The sequence below is a fragment of the Gavia stellata genome, chromosome 2 (genome assembly GCF_030936135.1).
Source record: "Gavia stellata isolate bGavSte3 chromosome 2, bGavSte3.hap2, whole genome shotgun sequence".
Lineage (NCBI taxonomy): Eukaryota > Metazoa > Chordata > Aves > Gaviiformes > Gaviidae > Gavia > Gavia stellata.
Window position 1 is genome coordinate 105,093,653 of NC_082595.1, and position 17,893 is coordinate 105,111,545.

General features: G+C 36.0%; 1 protein-coding gene across 3 annotated transcripts in view; it reads right to left on the minus strand.

The window, feature by feature from the left end:
• ATAD2B (ATPase family AAA domain containing 2B) overlaps positions 1-17,893 on the minus strand; it is a 74,862-nt gene that overhangs the window by 17,432 nt on the left and 39,537 nt on the right. For all 3 annotated transcript variants that reach the window (XM_059832451.1, XM_059832443.1, XM_059832456.1), the window contains 7 exons: positions 15,380-15,512; positions 13,253-13,439; positions 12,392-12,577; positions 11,613-11,748; positions 11,107-11,303; positions 8,367-8,526; positions 4,601-4,723 (listed from right to left, as the gene is read on the minus strand). In XM_059832451.1, the coding sequence (XP_059688434.1) occupies positions 4,601-4,723; positions 8,367-8,526; positions 11,107-11,303; positions 11,613-11,748; positions 12,392-12,577; positions 13,253-13,439; positions 15,380-15,512 (1,122 nt within the window). The remainder of the gene's footprint in view (positions 1-4,600; positions 4,724-8,366; positions 8,527-11,106; positions 11,304-11,612; positions 11,749-12,391; positions 12,578-13,252; positions 13,440-15,379; positions 15,513-17,893) is intronic.

The following is a 17,893-nucleotide window of genomic DNA, read 5'->3' on the forward strand; positions in this document are numbered from 1 at the left end:
TTGGAATACCATGCTGCAATAAGAACACATCAATTAATATTTAGCTGGACAGTCAAAACAAAGATTAGAATCAGAGAATATTTGTTTTCTACTGACAAAATAATTTACTGGTTGCATAGTCTTAAAACTGTCAGATCTGACTCTTGGGTCCCCAAAGATTGCACTCTTCTATCCGTATTTCCTCCACAAAGCAAATTCTTATTGACAGTTTTAATTTTTCCTAATTTTAAACAGGTGATTTAAAATAAGTAGCAATTCGTAATGGCACTGTATGCCATATCAAAAAGAGTATCTGAATAAAAACCTTGTATTGTCACCATGATCTATGTTATGTAAAACAGATCCATTTCAGAGTCAATATGAGCTCTTAGATTAAGAAAATGTGATTCTGCTTTTAACAAAAAGTCTGGTTTGCTTTCTGTAATATAAATTCATCTCATAGCTTCTACTATTTCATAGGTTTTTAAATTAAATTCTAAAACTGCAAACTTTCATATTGGTTAAGCACATTTTAAAGACATAAACAAATCTCTGAAGCTTCATATTTGTGAACTAGAATTTCCTATCCATCCACTAAAACAGTCTTCAAAATGTCATACCATTTTTCCAATAGTAACCAGAACCAAGTGATCAAGAGATGACAAGAAGCTCTAGAACTGATGGATGCAGAAATTAAAAGATGCACAAAGGAACTCTCACCTAACAGTTAACAGTTACAGCATAAGTTTCTAGGTACCATTACAAATATTTTAAACTGCATATCAAACATATTTCATTACTCGAAACATCCACCACTTCTACCTTGTTATCTGCTGGTTTCAACAAGAAGCTGCAAATTCCAATAATCTAGGTGGTTTTTCTCATTTAACAGCTTAGAACTTGTTATCCTTAGATGTACAGTCTTTCGAGAACAGTACCTCATTTCAGTAATACAAGAACAAGAAATTCTAGATTAGATTCTTGATACTAATTTTATTATACCATTTATTATTCTGTTACACTGCAGTACATCTTTTGAGATTGGTCAACTGTCTCAGTACTAAATAAAAATGGCAGGTCTGTCAAAAAAACAGAAAAGTTGTAGAAAAAGAAAGTGATGTAGAAAATACCTTCCATTTTAAGACTATGCAAGATTGCTAAATAGCTTGCCAAGAGAATTGTCAAGAAAATTGATATGGAGCTTTTTAGCCTTAAACCCCATCTTCCAAGTATCTTGGAAATGAATTAAGAGCTAATACACAGCACAATTCAGAAAATCAATGGCTTTTCAACTGGGTAAAGATTAAAAAGCCTACAGTATGTGTCACTTGCTTTTCAAACTCCTCTGTGATTCCAGACAGAAACACTTGATAATACTTCCAGAGAATCTATTAGAAGCCTCATGCAGATCAGCTTGTTTGATTCCATCCAAATCTCATGTTGAATGTTGAAGTCTTTCCAAATGTAGCAAAGAAAATATTGGCCAAGATCTAACCGAGTACAGGGCATGTTCTTTTTGTCAGAAGACAAATTTCCTTTCTGATGGCCACAGCCACCCACTGACTCAATCTGTGACTGCAACACTACCTTGACCTCTTCTGAGGAGGTATTAATACAAGGTTTATATTCAGTCCAAGAACCGCCAGTAGATTCTCATGATAAACCTGGCCTTCTTTTTCCCTGTAGTACACTATTTGCATTATTGCCCTTCTTTCACAAGAGTCCTGTTGGCAAGCTAAGAATTTTAACTCTGGGAAAGCTTGAAGGTAGGATCTTTTATCAAGATGAGTCCAGAAATATATGCAGAGAAATGTGGACACTGAATGTTTTGGGTTCCCCCCCCCCCCCCCCATCAGACTGTCTACATGCCAGTCTGGCACTTCAAAGGAAGATGAAAAGAGCAGCTTAGGGTACTCTGAGTGGGAAAAAAAAGCCTGCATCACACAGTGAAGCACACTCCCTGTGACTTCAACCTCAACATTCATTAAGGCCTTGCTTGGACATCTCTTGCTGATATGAAAAAGAAGTACTTAAGGGTTCAATTCCCCACCACTTTGTCTCATACACGGGCCAGGCAACAAGGCTGTCTGCCCAATTCAGCATGATTTCATCAGGTAGCTCCACTCAGGCAAATAGCCTTGTATGAGCAATCACCCTTGTATTTAAGTGACCAGTGGCACAAAGCTTTTGGACAGCAAAACGCACAGTTTACACTGCTTACACAGTTTTCCTCAAGTATTTTCTCATTGAAACATTCCATTATTTCAAAATACACTCTTATTATGAAGCAGAGGGGAAGAAAGAGGATCTGGGGATCACTTCTATACCTGACCATCTGGTAATCAATCCAAAGAAGAAACCAGAAATCCCTTAATAACCTTGTGGACATCCAATCAAAAGAAAAAAATGCAAGTATATGCCTTTGTCATCCCTCATCCAATATGTTCCAAAACAGGGTACATGGCAAAGTTTAGACCAGCAGATGCACTGTGATTTTGCTGATCTGCTGTCTTGCTGAGTATATTCTGTAGAGCAAAATGGGAGTAATAGCAAGGTTGATCAGCATTCACATCCCTTCCATCCATTACAACGACCAGTGCCAAGACTACATGCCTGAAGTGCCATCTTCTTGATGTTCTGTACGACAATCTTTGGCACAACTCCTGATCCAGGTATAGGACAATCTCTTGTGCTTGCATTTCAGCATGAGGTCTCCTCAGACCTCAAGAGCTTAATATATTTTTCTTTGTTCATAACCAGTTAATCTAACACAGCTTCTTCCATGCATTCCAAATCTTCCGTCTTTGCAAGTGATCTCAGCCTTCTACACTCTGCAGCTGCACCAACTGGAGAGCTCATTTGTTCTTGTAACCACCACAATGTGGTCTAAAAGCATGAGCTTCTTTGAAATGTGACTTATGGGTATCTATGACACTGTAACAGTTTCCGTGCCAATGCATAGAATGCACTTTGAAACCTGTCGATTGTTGTATGTGAGCTGCTGCCACTCACAAACAACTGGTACTGCTAGTCACCTACCTATATCTGAAGGTCCACTAACCAGCACCTGACACCAAGAGTATCTTCTTTTTCTGATTTAACAAGTTCATTGCATGACACCATCAGCCTTAATCACGACTTCTGAAAACCCACATCTTTCAACAGGGTCTGCAGGTTTTGCCCACAGAAATATATATTACTTGGTCACTGACACAAAAAGAAGGGCAGCATTCCAGCTAGCTCTTGGGAGACTTGCAAGGAGGGACTTACAAGCTATATAGTCATTCTCTGTAACAAAAAGCTCTTGCAGTTACTTTAACCTCGGAAGCAATAACCTTTAACAATCGTGGGGGACTCATAATGGATAATTAACTGAGCATAGCTCACAGCGTGACACTAAGGCCAGAATTGTGAATATTCTTATATTTCTAATAGAAAAGTACAGAGGAGAAATGAAGGCATTATATTAGTTCTATTTTACAACCATAGTGAATTACAATTGGGTCTCTTATCCACAATTCAAGACACACATTGGAAGCTTGTACAGAATTAGACAAAAAAAATGCATGACTGAATGGGAAAATAAAAGGAACTGTATCCGTTTTAACCTGAAGAAGAGAAAGCCTACAGATACTTGCATAGTTCAAAGAAATGTATTAATAAAGGGTCTTCAATCTACTGACAAAAGTATTTCAAGAACCAGCAGCTGTAAGTTAAGACCAGCCAAATTCAACCTAGAAATCAAATAATGCATTTTTTTTACCAAAGCAGGAGGCAAAGCAGGAAACAACTTACCAAAGTGAAGCTCGAATTACTGAAACCAGTAATCCCTAAATCAGCATGAAATTTTGTTCTAATGCTATATAGTTTAGCGATTTTCAACCTTTTTCAATTTTCAGACGTTTAAAGATTTTCCATGGAGATACAGAATCTTTCATGTAAACAGAGCCCTACTGGGAGTATGTCTGGGCTTTTGATTACCTTTTGTGGTCACTTTAGAAGCTGTCCACAGACTTAGAGGTCTATGGACTATAGGTTGAAAACAACTGCACTAATTTAAACAAAACTAAGTCAGCAATGTCCTCCAGTGTAGGGGGCTGTATTTCCCGATACTGGACTACTAGAATATCAACCTCATGTCATCCTCAATGTGGGTGTAATAGCTGTTTCTTAATCCAAAAAATCAACATATTATCACCAAAAGTACACTTGTGCACATGCTAGGGTGAACTGAAAATCCACTGTTTTAAATGCCATTCTCCCTAATCATAATTGTTATTACACTGCATTACATGGCATTTTTAGAATACAGCTCTGGTTTCACCACATCTTCAGTTAGTTCAGCAATCACAACATTTATCTCTTCACCATGTTCTACAATACTTTTTGTACCAACAGGCAATGCATCCTTCTTTTGTAAAGAAGGATGGTGCTTATTGGACCAGCTAACATAGCTAGAAAAAGTAGACAAGTTTCAAGCTCAGTCATCCTTTAACATGCACTGCCTGAGTCTGACACACATTGTATATTTCATCTTAAATTTAAATTTCTATGTGGACACTTCTAAATTCTATTTTCTATCCCATATATGCTGTGTTATGATAAATGAAGTTAAACATACCTCTCTTTTTTCTCACTTCCTTGATTTCTTCACACATCTTATTAAATTCTGGGTCCAGCTCAGCGGCAATGATAGCATGAGCAGTGTCCTTCAAAGTACAAGCTCTATGTCTAATTATTTTATCTAGAAAACAGAACAGCACACTTGTTAATTTTATCACAATTATGTAAATTATTTACCATTTCTATGTTGTTCTGTATTGTATATTACAACACTGATATAGACAGAAGTAACTGGGAAATATTACAAATGTATGAAAATGTAGATGGATCAATACCATTGCATGCTCAGAAATCACAACCCAGCTATTTAAGAGATACGGGAGTTTTCAGAAGTACAAATTATTACTTTAATCAATAGTGGCATTTATAAACAAATACAAACAGTGAACGATGAACACACCTAAATCAACTTGTGATCTTTAGAAACTTGCTAGAATCAGCAGCTATAGCCACTTCCCACAGGCAGATCTACACAGTGTAATGGAGTACAGTGCAGAGAGTCCCAAAAGTAGCAAGAGACTTGTCCAGGAATGAATTTACCCACTGGGGTCTAGGAACGTTCATACAATTATACTGCCTGCAAAATCATAGTGGACGTCTCCTGAATCTGTAAGGTAGACCTGGCTTGCTTATATTCCTCCCCTTCTTTTTTTTCCAACCTTAAATTATAGCTTAATTTTTATTTAACACCTGCTAGAAAATTCAAAATTGTGCTAAAAGATCACTTTATTGCTTATATTGAATAACTATTTCTCATTTTAATCCATTCAGAAAAACTGGCAAGAAACAAGCCCTAAGTTTGCTACATTTTCATCTCTATTCAGGGAACAGGACAAAAAATATTGCCCACACTGGAAGCCTAAATGTGACTCATGAAAAAACATTTTTTCAGACAAGACCAGTTACTATACCTTTGAAACACACAAAAGAAATTATTCCAACACTGTTGACATTTGAAAAGTAATTGTAACTTATTAAGTAAGCCCGTATGTGGAGAAAATTGACATCTAGAATGTTGCTTTTCAATGAAACCTACAACACTCACGGTTTGCTTTTAGTACAAACATATTTAATTTGTCAATTCATCCATACTGAATTACTTTTTCCATTTGATGGAGGTACTTCAACAGCAAACATCAACATTAATGTCTACAACATATTATACAATTAGCAGATTTAATCTGTTTTAATAATCACTAAAGACAACAATTAAGCATATTCATTAAACACTTATTAAACAAGGTTTATAATTCTAGAAACAATAAATTTTGCAGATGGAAAAACTGCTGAGTGAAAAAGAATAGCCAGCATCCAGCTCAAATGAGCCCTACATATGTTTTCTGGGGTAATCTACCACCACTTAAATCAACTGGAAACTAGAAATTTTTACCCACATATATTTGTGAAGCATTATGTTTCATGATCACAAAAAACACACTGCATTCTTTGCAGATGTAATTTTGCAATATTAAACTTTAGAAAGTTGGTCAGGTAATAAAGACGCCCTCGCAGAAGAAAGAGGAAAAAAAAAAGAAGGAAAAAAAAGAAAAATTAAATCAAGAGTATTTGATTGAACTACTACTTTCCTCACAACCTGTGACGGACAAGACTTTCCCACAGACAGTGCATCAAGGAGGCAAATACTATTATATCTATAATGTACAATGGTTATGTTTCCATGCCTTTAAGAACATTTCCTGGTCAAACAACGGAGGGAAAGAAAAAAAACACCAACCTATCTGAAATTTTATAGCAAAATACCAGGAAAAAAACCCCAAAGATGCCAGTTTTGAATATCTGTACTGCATATAAAATCAGCTAATCTGGTACTCCTCCTATTGCCTTTCCAACTGAACAACAGGATAGAAGCAGATACAGTATGATTCTTCTGCAAATTCAAGCATGAAGCAGAGGCAAGCATATATGCCCAGCTTTAAAGAATGTGAACGTTTATAGGTTAATATTCAGTTAATGCATCTGAACACATGCATTGCTTACTCAGAATAGACATGATGTGCTGTTTCAGCAGTGTATTCATACACAGGCTCAAGAATTCTTGCATGCCAGAAGAGCAATACATCATCAACTGTTGACAACGCAGAGGACAGAACTATCTTTCATTACCTACTCAATGATGAGAAACTTCAATCCAAAACTTAACCTAGAAATAGCCAGATCCATTTATCCCAGCTCAGTCCTGACAGCAAGGAAACCAAAATGTCCCTGTTTTGGTTCCCTACATATATTTCTCTTTGGACAAGCTCAGGGAAAACTTCTGCCACTAAATCTTCCCCAAGCCATATTTGCTATTTTATGTTTCCACCACACTGAAGCTGCGACTCATGTTGTTTATGATCCTGAGCAGATCTGACCTTGGAAGTTTGTAATCCTGTAATATCTGCTCTAAAACTTAAAAAAAATCTCTTCAGACTACATTTCCTAGAATTAAACAACCAAGCCCACAGATCCAAATGACCTAAAAATAAGAACAAAGGGTGTATGTTAATGCCAATTTTTCCCAAAGCCCATCACTAAGTCACGAATATATGTCAGTCGCATGCAGAAGGTATATCTCATAGTCCTCATCTTCTAAACAGGTGCTTTTGAGCAACACTCAGAATCCCAATTGTCCATCAAGGGCTTTGATTAGTTCACATCAATTACACATTAGAAGTCCTCAAAAGTGCATTATCAAGAAGACAGAAGACCTTTTGCTGTATTTTATCAAAGTATTTTTTTTAGTTCTAAAACAAAATGCATCATAAATTGAAGAAATAGGAGTTCATTTTCTGCAGATATGAACCAGCACTGGGTTCAAAAGGCAAATGTGAAAAACAAGCGTAACTACTTGACCAGACTATACTGTATCTAGTCCACCCATGACACATTTGCAAATGCCTCAGAAAATCAAAAATTTGAGAAGCAAGAAAAACACAGAAAATCAGGCTTTAACCTGGTAAAATAATTTCACAATATTTAATGAAAAACTTTTTAACGCATTGGACTATGTTTGCAGATAGACTGAGATTTCCAAGTACCACCTATATTAAGTACAACTACATTAAAAGGGTGCTTTTTTGTTGTTGTTTTATTGGTGACTCTGGAAGCTGCCAATGGAAAGGCTTTCTTTTGGCAATGTACATTATAAGGCAGCCCTAGCGAAGAGTACACAAGATGTTCTTTCCTTAGTTTTGAGTGTGAACAGTTTTTACATACATTTCAATCTACAAATTCCATTTTAATTGAAAGCATCCCATCACACTTTGTCAAGACAATACCTTCTAATCTCTCCTAATCAGCTGCAACTGACTTCCTTGCCTGATGATTTATCCTGTTTTCTTTCTATCCCCAAATACATAGTTCTTTATTTCCACATTGGCTTAGAATATGAAATTCACACACAGAAATTAAGCAGACCACTGCCAGATTGTGTGCAGGATTCTCTACAGAGCTCTCCAAATTACGTTGGGGTTTTGTTGCATATATAAAGTCTATTCACTGAAAAGGAGCTATCAAATTTGAAAAGGAACTACAAAATCTAATTTATTAGAAAACAACTCTGAGTGCTGTAGTTCTCCTGCTCTTACCATGTCCCGCAGTGCACCACATGCCTCAGCATCCTAAAAGCACAGCCCCTTAGGACTTGCTTATCCCCTAATTATCACATAACATGCAGTTTATTTAAATGCCTGAATAGCAACCAAATACGTGCTTAAATACCAGGCTTTTGGGTTTAGGTAGGCCAAAACGAAGTAGGTCCTTACCTCCAGGATCTTTGTCTGGATTGTACTCCAATGCATTGCTACAGATCAGGTCAATGTCTGTCAGGAAATCCTTGGCTGTTAAGTAGTTGTGTTTATCAATTTTGGTTATTACTGTTGATAGGTCCATTGGCTCTTTGATAACTTCAAGGTAATCTGAAACCTATAAACAAATAGCATACAGAAATTACACAGGACCATATGCATTCCATTTGAAAATTGCCAGTTTCACATCTTTATACTCTTATTCATTCCACATGCTTAGCTTTAATACATTAACTAAACATTTTGACTTCTAAACAAATTTATGTTGAAAAAGGAAGTTTTATCAGACTAAATACAACACAGGACTTCCAAAGCTACTTTTTCTTCAGTAGCTCACCAATTTATCTCTCAAAATTAATTTAATGGTATTCTTGAGGCAAAACATTTTAACATAAATGTACTTCCAATTTTATTTAGCCGATTTTTTTTTTTTTTAAATAGTGTTATAACACTGCCTTGGGTTAGAAAGGCAAAAAAACCCAGTATAACTCAAAACGCTAGGAAAAATTAGGGAAGCTGTATTTTGTTCACCTTGTAGGTAAAGTTCTCATTAAACTGAACAGTCAAATTATCAGCTTTTAAATATCTTCTATTGAATAGTTCCTTCAATCACTTGTTCAAAAAAAAGTGAGGTTTTATTGATTGAAGACATTAAACTGACTGTACAGAAGGGCTGTCTAAAGAGAAAGCCCTGTGTCAGAGTTCACTGCTGACTATGAGCTTAGCTTGTAACTGGAGATTTAGCAACCACTAGAGTACACTAAAAAGTATTTAACATAATTAATAGTACCATAAGGGGCTCAAGCTTGATAGTCAAATGCATAAGCACAGCTGCTGTAACAAAGTTTACAAAAAAAAAGATCTATTCATTTGTTACTTACTTCAAGGAAAAAAAACCCTATACTTGATGTTTCAATGTGATTAAGATAACAATCAATTAAAAATACTGGCAGCCTCAGATACAGTATTGATTTTTTTCTTTTGAAATCATCCATGTATGATGGTAGCTGCCAAAATACTGAAGAGTTAAATACATATTCAGATAAGCCATAATGGCTCTGTAAGATTTTTTTTTTTTTTAAAATAAAGTATCTGTGGACATTCATACAAAAATATATTACAACATAAACTAACATTACTGCATTACTTCAGTAGACAGTAGTCTATCACCTAATTCCTTAAATATACACATTGAAATTTATGATGAAAAATTAAAATGGCAAAAATTATCTTTTTGTCCCCCTCTATGGAACCATGATGATAACTGGTTCAGTGATTGGAAAGCCAAGCCACAGGCTTCCTTTTCTCGTTAGCACATCATCAGAAAGAACCTTCACTGGCAACTGTAAACATTGCTGCCGAATTAGTCAGGAAAATCCTTGACTTATCAGGCGGCAGCATTCTCTGCAACACAAGTAGGATTGAAATGAACTTAACACGTCTTCTCAGAAAGTCAAGCAGAAAGGCTTTTGTAGAAAAGGAAAGGATAGTCCTGTGCTTAAATGAACCAGGTGGGATGAAAAGGATTATATTTAATTTCTAGTGCTGTGATACATTAGCAGGGTTTTTGGCAAGTCTTGAAATAACAAATTCACATTTCTATGCTCCACCTACAAAACAAGGAAGGCAATTTATTCTTTCTTTACGTGCCCTTATTCACGTAAATTTAGACCACAATTTCTTTGGGGAAAGAAACTGCCGTTCCTATGAGTATGAAGAGTTTCCTACAATAATGGACCTCCCAGCAGTTTCATTAAAAAAAAGAAAAAAAAAAATCCAAGTAAGTTACTACTCAGACCATGCTCACACTGTAAGCTGCCGCATTAAAGAGCTCTTGTCAGTTTTTCAAAAAAGGTCAGCTACAGAACACTATGGAAAGCTCAAATTAAGAGAGGACTGCATGGGCCCATAAAAGATGCCTGTTCGATCCTGCATGGAATTTACACTGTAAATCTGCTTTTTACAATGCTGTACTTTTAATGTCCCATATTCATCTCTTAATGTCTTCCAAAAGAGATATTTCTCTTCAGAAGCAATTAAGCTTTTTTTTTTTTTTAATTGGCAAGCTTGCCAAGTGTGCAGTGGGCCAGCATCTGATCTCAAAGTCAGGCCGAACACAATCCTATTCATATAGCAGCACCTGAAAATATATTTGCAGATCGAACTGTCTCATCAGTTAGGTGTGCACACTCCATAATCGACCAGTTAATGCCTTACAATATGCTACCATCTGTGATTAATGGCATCCACAAGCATTATTGCCGAAATTATTCAACAATAACATTAATGCTCAATACATTATAGAACACAGATCACTTTCCCAATATTGGCATGCCTATAGGATTACAATGTTGTAAAAGCTTTTATTAAAGAATTCTATTTATGGTTTCAAATATTTCAGGAGCACTGGTAGCGATAGTAGTGGTGGCATTTTTAAATGCTGATTTCAGTTATAACATTGACAGGAATGCACAAGGTTTTTCAATAGGTTACTTGTATAGCCAAAGAACATGCTCCAACTCCTTGCATCATAGATGAGACTGTGACTATCTCACCAGCTAAAAATCAGCATTTTAAATTGGAAAGATCATGGATCAAACATCTATTTTTCTTATTAACTTATCCATATCCTTTTTTAAATTTATATTCTTTTTCTAATAGTTTCAACTTCATTGTTTGCACATTACTGAAACAAGACCTCTTCAATATCCACCGGTTTGCTGAAGATGTTAAAGCGTTTGTCTGTGGCCAGCCTCTTGGTAACATCCCTGAGAAACAACCGCAGTTCTCTCAATGTGTTCTCTTCCTGGTCCTCCATTCGCTGTTTTTCTGCTTCTGACAGCTCACGGGCAGGACATGGCAGTGCAAGAGGAAGAACTTCCAGAGCACGAAGAGCTAGGGAAAAAACAAGAAGTCAGACAATGGAAATATTAACAACACAGTGGCTCTTGGGATTATGCCACTGCAAATTTCATTATATATTTAATCTGCCTCATCGATCTATCACTGCATCCTTAACCCCACAGCTCTCCATTTTCCAAAACTGGTAACTGTAATGCACGAAATTGATTCTGGGCACCGATTACTACTGTAAAATGCTAATTAAACTAACTGCCATGTACCCACACCTTTTGAAAAAAGAAAGTATCACAAAAGAAAACATTCAGATCACATTCTTATCCATTTTACTGGAATTTAGCTTACCAGACTGTTTCCTTCTTGGTGGTGGCATTCCTGCCTCATCAAGAATTAACCCTTTGAAAAATCGCCATCTGTCTTCTTCACCTGGTCTTTGAAGGTAAAAAACCTCTTCATACTGGATTCTGAAAATACATTTCACCTAAAAAAAAAAAAGCCATATGAAAATTGAGCCCCCGCTCAAAAATACATGATTAATGACCATATTAAAACACTAGTCACAAACTTTTCAAAATTAGCCACGGGAGAGAAGATAGTAAACTCCACCCAAAGCTGTGTACACAGCCTAGGAAAAACAAATACTTGTAATTCTCACTGAATTTTCTGTAGTAACTAAACTTGCAGTATCCCACGATCCTAACAATGGCCATCTCTGCAGTGAAAAGAAGAGAATGGACAGGAGAAAAAAAAAAATCAAAGAAAATATTGAGGGAAAAAATAGGAACTCCCCTCCACCATCCTAAACCTCAGAAGATATAAAGCTAAAGGTTAGGCCCTTCGACTAAATCTGCATTTAATTACACTGGAGTAATTTGTCAAAATGAACAACTAACAAAATGAACAATTTTGTCTTCTCAGCAAAGTAGCACGGAGATTATGAAAACTGGTAATATGGACGTATATCCCTCATTAAAGAAAATTAAAAACATTTAATTATGTTTTCAGTTTGACATATTTTAGAAGGAAGTTAGAAAACCAGTGCAAACCAGAATGTTTTTACATAATCAAAATATTCTGAAGAGCACATACCTCCCTAATAATGCCTCATTCCACAATAAACTTACCTCTTCAGGCAATTCACTATACATGGACTCAGAGGTAGACAGCAGAAATATAGGGGAGAAAGATGGTATGTCTTGCAGCAACGTTAGAAAAGTAGCTCTCACAGTTTCACTGACAGCTTCCCACCAATCACCAATATTAGGCATGTAGATAGTACTTGGTACTGTTCGTCGAGCTTCACGAAAGATCTAATTAAAAGAAACAGTGGTATTTAAACTAAGAAACTAATTGTTATTATCACTTGCAAGTAATAAAATCCTTGTGGACTAGGAAATGACTGATGTTTGTGGTATTTTTTATACAAATGTTCCAGTAAAATAAAATTATCTAATGATAAAGGCTTTCTAAACAAGCGTTTGTGACTGTTAGCTGTATCATTCCATTATTTTACATCAATGTGCTAGGCAGACTACAAAGCAACTACTTATCATATGTGTTTTAAAAACTTGCTAAGACTGACCAATCAAGATGAAAATTAAAACTGGTTTGTAATCCATGCAATATCCACCACAGACTGTTTTGAAACCCAAACCATTTTAAACTAAGTAAATGAACCTAGAGCCACAGCACACCAATTCATACATAAGTTAATAAAATGAAAATCAAGAACCGAATACCCAGCTTAAGTGTACTTGACATTAGGTATGTGACTGAGGGGGCAAGTTAAAAATGTAATTACTCTCACCAGTCAGTAGAGACATCTCGATCACCCTCTAGAGACCCCTTTCTTTTAAACATGAAAATAGAGAGTATGAAAACCTGGCTTTTAAGTTACATTCCAGTTAGCTGCTTTTATATTGATGCAACTAATCCTGTTCCAGAATTACATAATTTACCCATTACAAGAGAATCTGAAATGTCACCTGTGCACACGATTCTTCAGGTGTTTTGGCACTGACTGAATAAAGTGCAGGCAGATCTAGCCTGTGTACAGAGAATTTTTCAAGAGCGTGCAATAGTGCTGGAGCAAGGTGCGAAGTCTGACCCGAACCTCTCTCTCCAGATAGCAGTAATCTTGGTCTGTAAGAGGTTGGCTGGTGATAAGCTGACCTGCAGCAAAATAACAGTCACAAAATACAATTAACATGCTGATGTTATTAATGGATGGATATCTATAATAAGGTTTTTTTAGAACCCAAAAGACCTTCCGTAATGGATAATAGTTTCCTACAATAGCCTTAAAAGATTCAACTAACTCTAGTATACCTCAACACGACTCCGAGTCTCAGTAACCCAAGCTTTGTCTATTCTTTGATATTAGAATTTAATTCAAACTCATCTGTGTAAAGCTATGCACATATAAAATTCATCAAAAATTTTGATTATAAGCAGCTTATTTAAAAACAATTCCTTGATCATATGAAAAGACTTAATGGACTTCCAGTGAAGATATCTATTTAATCACATCTAGTTCAGTCCTGACTACCAAAGCATCTCTTCAGTAGCCTCAGGAATCCCAGGTCAATACATTCATCCCTTAAAGTGCTACCCAGGATTTCCAAGAACCACCTAACATTTCAATACTTTGCTTGTTTAAGAAATAGGACCTGAAGTAGGACTGAATAAAATCACTATTCATCTTCTATTTTAGCATATTCATACACTTCTATCCATTAGATTTCCAGACAAAAGAAAGATTTTAAAGGAAAAACTGCAAAGGTAAACTTATTTTTTGTTTTTGCTGTTGAGAAGAAATCCTAAGGAGTCCATACAAGGATTTTTGGTTTTTTGTTTGTTTGGGGGGTTTTTGCCCTGTTTTGGGGATGAGTGAGACATGAAAAGAGAAGCATTAGATTTTTTCCATTAAAAGTCTTTTCCAATTATAGAAAATTGATTATGAAACAAGAAAGTTTTTTAATTAATTTCCATTTTCTCTCATTAAGGCATTTTTATCTGCACATCAATCAGCTCAGGCAGTGAACACCATTGGCTGATTTTACTTCAGGTTAAGCATTTTGTAACAGCTATGAACACAGCTGACCTTTGGCTTTTCAATTCTGGTGGTGGTGGTTACACACACAAACAGCAATCAAAAATGCTCAGAAAGATAGATTAAGGGAGGCTTACATACTTTAAAAAAATAAACATACTCTTCGAGATTATTTTATTTAGACACACATCCACACAAACATATATTGTTGGTTTGGGTTTGGGTTCCCCCTCCTGCCCTCACAACAAAAGCTTAAATTTGGCATTAAAATACTTGACTATGTACTTCAACTATTTGAACTTAAATCATTATTTTTAAGCTTAGATTTCCATGAATGCTGTTCTGGCATCACTCTTTAGCACAAAAATTTTAGCAGTTTTCCACAAGATGGCTCTACTAAACAGCACTACTACGGAACAGTTTTCCTAACCTCATTTTCTTTATTTAGCAAACTCCCTGCAGAATCCATCACATAAAGTAGTCTAAAACTATTCTTAATACAAAAGAAAGAAATGCTAGTTTATTATTGTTAATTACTGTAGCCAGTCCAATTCATACAGGAAAGACTCACCCAAATCTCACACACTTTCTAAATTCCCATTTTCCCAAAACTTTCCATGAAAAACAATTAAAAAGATGTTAGAAATGCTGCATGCACTAATTATATAATGCATCCAAACAGCTGCATACACTAAAGCTCAACAATACTTTAGACCAAGAAAAAGCAAACAATCCCTCCAAAATATTCCTACATACCTCTCTTCCCAGTTCTTAATCTTTCAAATCAAAACGGCTTGTTACAATTAAGAATTGCTGTTAACATCCTTATTTCTAAGCTACACCTGTCTGTTGCGCAATATTTCTGATTACTGTGTCTAGGATGTGGCCTTTACTAAGCCCATTCACATATCTAAGACTCTTGTCCATACACTTACATGTTTCTATTACAGAACACCATTGCCACCACAAAGCAAAAGATCATTTTTGTTACCACTCCTGATGTAAGAATTTCATGGCTATATGTATCCATCTGGTTATATGCATTTCAAGAAACACTCACATTGTAAAATTAAGGTAGGGTTTATGTATAGCAGCTGATGACTGTTTCTTTGGTGATCCTGAGTGACAGCTCGTCTCAAAAATTGATGAAGCATTCTCATCTTCACTATCATCTAATATTAGACTTGGTACATCTGTTCCAAGAAATATATTAATCAGAACCTTATCACTTCTAAGTACGTACACAACGAACAAGAAAAGACATTACAATTTTCTTCATGTAAATTATAACACATTCTCAAATATAGAAAAAAATGAGTTAAAACTGTCTAAACATCAGAACACAGAATAGTAAGTACTTACTACTTCAAAACCCAAACCAAATTAAATACTGTAGAAGTCTAATCATAATTACAATTTATTTTTTTAAACCATCAAGCAGAACAACTTTATGACTACAACAAATGTTTAACTTGTTATGAAATGGTTCCTTTGGTTTTATTTCACAGCCAGAGGTTTTTGAAGGATAAACTTATAAAATCTTTAATTCCTCAGACTATATAGAATTTTGTACTTATTTATTTGTTCTAAGTACCCAAATTTTTACAGGTACGCTTCTTCGAAAATTATTCTCAGCACGACTACCTAGATAATGTATGTTTATGAAGAATTGTTTTCCACCTTCTGATAATCTGCCAAAGAATATCAAATTACATTTTATCAAAATCATTTCAATTCACTCCATGTTCATATACTATACCGTAATCTATTTTAATTCCTTTGCTAATATAGTAGCATAATGAACTGAACTACTTTCTGTATAGACATTCAGAAACAAAAAGCTAAACTGATTACATTCACAAGACAGACTGCAGGGACAAACAACTGCAAAAAATACAAACATGGCACTAACCCAAAGCAACCAGTTGATAGCTGAAAATCAGGTACAGCTAAATTAGCTATCAGAGCTCCAACGGGATTAAATGCAGACTGCCGCAATTTGATAATGGGAAATAAACTGCTACAAGATCTTTATTTGGTCCAGGAAAGGAGTTTAGTTGATGTTACCCTAAGCAAGCCACTCATTCTCATTCCCATAGAGAAATCAGTCTGCAACGACGGGATGAAAATGGTCACAGCCACCTAACAGTAGCTCAGGTTGGCCACAGCCACTTAGAAAAATGGACTGCTGTGAAATGAAAGTGTGAAATACAGAAATCTAAGTGTTATTCTCAAACATATGACCCACCACATGATTTGCCTGATTTACATGAAGCCATAGCACAGGTATTGCTACACTGATCAAACCACTACCACAGGACAAAAAGAATCAACTTCAAGGCAGGGTTAAATGTTGGACAAAGACACCCTCTAAGGACTATGCATCTAGACACGATCCCAGGAAAAATTGTTAAAAGACAGTAAAGGTTCCCTTAGTTAGTTGTGTGATGTAAGAAACTGGATTCAGAGTAGGCTGGGCAGGAATAATATTCTGCTGATGTGGGATGAGGACGTATCACATCCCTTAGCAAGGCATGATTCAGTCACACACCTGACAATCACTCCTCAGGGGGCAAAGATAGAAAAAGCTTGCAGACCCCAACCAGTGGCCAAAAGCTAGTCCATAACAAGAAAAAGCAGATCAGAAACCGCAGGACATTCAGCTCTGGGCAAGGATAGAGGCCTTCAAATCCACTGGACACCAACATCCTAATTTTTGGCTCACTGCAGTCCCTGAACAGGCAGAACTTTTGCTATACTACACGTAGAGCCATAGGGTATGTCCTGTGCTCATACACTGGACACAGCTTTCACTTCCTAAAATATATAATTATTTTAAAAGTCAGCCCATCTTTTAATCTGAAGCATTAAGCCTCTGTGTCATCACTTGAGCATCTCAGTCACTGAATTACAAAAACCAGGAATCATTAGTGAACTGCAAAGACATGTAGAAAACTAGATTTGCAGTCTAGTACACCAGGAAGCATCTGCCATATACCTGGCTCTGAATTCAAGAAAAACTGAAGCCCTAATGTATAACCTGCATTTACATTTAAAATCATTGTACGTGAAAGTGGATTTTGCTGGTTTTGGAACAGATTAAGCTTATTATTCAGTATTTTCTTGGGTTTAAGCGTGTACGAAGAAAAGCCAAGGTACAGGAGAAACTTCAAAAGAAATCTTAGTTCTTATATCTTCAAAATCAATTCTCTACAAACATTTAAAAGTAACCAAAACAGCAGAATTATCTAGTAAAACTACTATTTAACTCAATGAATACTTCCATACTCACTTTGTTAGCAATAACGAGCATAAATAAATAGGCATGTAAAGAATGTAACCAAAGAAAATACTCTGAACTGGAACTTTACAATAATGACAATGTCTTAATCGGGCATTACCAACAGGTTAACAGCATACAGAGAGACCTAAGCATCCTAAACAACTTTGGTTCTGAGAGCCTAATACAATCAAGGGAGCCTAATACAATCTAACTGCAGCTGCAAGCCAGCTTGCTTCCCCCCACCCACCACTCACATGCTCCCAGGCCCCATCTCATGCCAACTCCAGCACT